We start from the raw sequence: 1,823 nt of genomic DNA, 5'->3' as shown, positions 1-1,823 counted from the left end.
CTGGGAGGAGGCCTCGGGGAAGACCCAGGACTAGGTGGAGAGATTATATTTCCAACCTGGCCTGGGAACGCCTCGGGACCCCCCAGTCGGAGCTGGTTGATGTGGCTCGGAAAAGGGAAGTTTGAGGTCCCCTGCTGGAGCTGCTGCCCCCGAGACCCGATACCGGATAAGCGGATGAAGATGGATGGATGGATGGACATTCCCGTCCGTCGAAGAGTCTCTCTGCCGTCTCTTTCCTCTCTGTGTCCCTGAAGCGTCGGCCTGCAGTCCAGCGCTCTCCCATCTGTCAGGCCGACCTCAGATCCCGGCCTCGGGTCTCACTGGAGGAATGAAGAACTTTAATCACGTGTTCATATCTGTCCTGAAGAACAGACAATGGGATTACCAAAAGGATCGTCTTTAAGGGGGAAAAGACTTCCCCAGAACTCTGTTGATAAAAGACTTTTTGTGGTATTTCTTGACAATTTGTATAGAAATATGGAAACTATGGAAAGTCTGTTCTCTCACCTTACGGTCGAGTCTCTGTCAATGAAGAAGATATGAAATAACTGACATTTTAAACGTGTTTTTAAATGAGCTCTTTGTGCTTTCACTTTCTTTTAAACTTCTTTTTGTATTATTTTCCAATTCTTTTTGTGTTTTAGCACTTTTTACTAGACTTTTTATTGTCCTCTTTTATGCAACTCAACCATTTTTTATGCTTTCTTTTTCTCTTTGGTTCTCTGACAGTGAATTAATTAGCAACATAAATGCATTTTATAATTGAATCATCCTTATTTTTCAAGCTAAAAGGGCCAAATATTCTCTGGTTTTAGCTTTTCCAATGTGAAGATTTGCTTCTTTTTGTTGTTGTCATACATCTTAGTAAACTGATTATCTTTGGGATATGGTCAAACAAAACAAGGAATTGATTTGGCCTTCGACTTTGGGAAATTGTGAACAACATTTTAATACTTTTCTCTGAGAATTTTCTCTCATTTTTTCGAAAAACATGGTCTTGTAAGTAATGGATGATAAAGAGAAGTGTTTGTTGCAGCAGCGTCTGAGCGTTCTTTCTTTATGTAATTATAATGTGTGTGTGTCTGTGTGTGTGTGTGTGTGTGTGTGTGTGTGTGTGTGTGTGTGTGTGTGTGTGTGTAGGCCGCGGGGACCTGCAGCCTCAGCTGGACAGCGCCAAGCAGGACGTCAGTGATAAATACCTGCTGCTGGAGGAGACGGAGAAGCAGGCGGTGCGGAAAGCGCTGGTGGAGGAGAGGAGTCGCTTCTGCTGCTTTGTCTCCATGCTGAAGCCTGTCGTGGTCAGTCACACATCTACACACCTACACACCCACACATCTACACACCCACACATGCACACATCTACACATCTACACATCCACACATGCAGACATCCAGATATCCACACATCCACACATCTACACATCTACACATCCAGACATGCAGACATCTACACATCCAGACATCTACACATCCAGACATCTACACATCCAGACATCTACACATCTACACATCTACACATCTACACACCTACACACCCACACATCTACCCACCCACACATCTACACATCCACACATCTACACATCTACACACCAACACATCTACACACCCACACATGCACACATCTACACATCTACACATCCACACATCTACACATCTACACACCAACACATCTACACATCCACACATCTACACATCTACACACCCACACATCTACACATCCACACATCTACACATCTACACACCAACACATCTACACATCCACACATGCAGACATCCAGATATCCACACATCCACACATCCAGACATCTACACATCTACACAT

At 44.2% G+C, this 1,823-nt stretch overlaps 1 protein-coding gene across 1 annotated transcript in view; it reads left to right on the top strand.

The window, feature by feature from the left end:
• Window positions 1-1,823, top strand: part of LOC117957200 (protein MTSS 1-like) — a 51,826-nt gene that overhangs the window by 40,744 nt on the left and 9,259 nt on the right. The window contains exon 7 of the mRNA XM_034892797.1: window positions 1,141-1,298. Coding sequence (XP_034748688.1) covers window positions 1,141-1,298 — 158 coding nt within the window. The remainder of the gene's footprint in view (window positions 1-1,140; window positions 1,299-1,823) is intronic.

This window comes from Etheostoma cragini, chromosome 14 (genome assembly GCF_013103735.1).
Source record: "Etheostoma cragini isolate CJK2018 chromosome 14, CSU_Ecrag_1.0, whole genome shotgun sequence".
NCBI lineage: Eukaryota > Metazoa > Chordata > Actinopteri > Perciformes > Percidae > Etheostoma > Etheostoma cragini.
The sequence above is the reverse complement of the archived record's forward strand: the minus strand, read 5'-3'. Positions and strand labels throughout refer to the sequence as shown.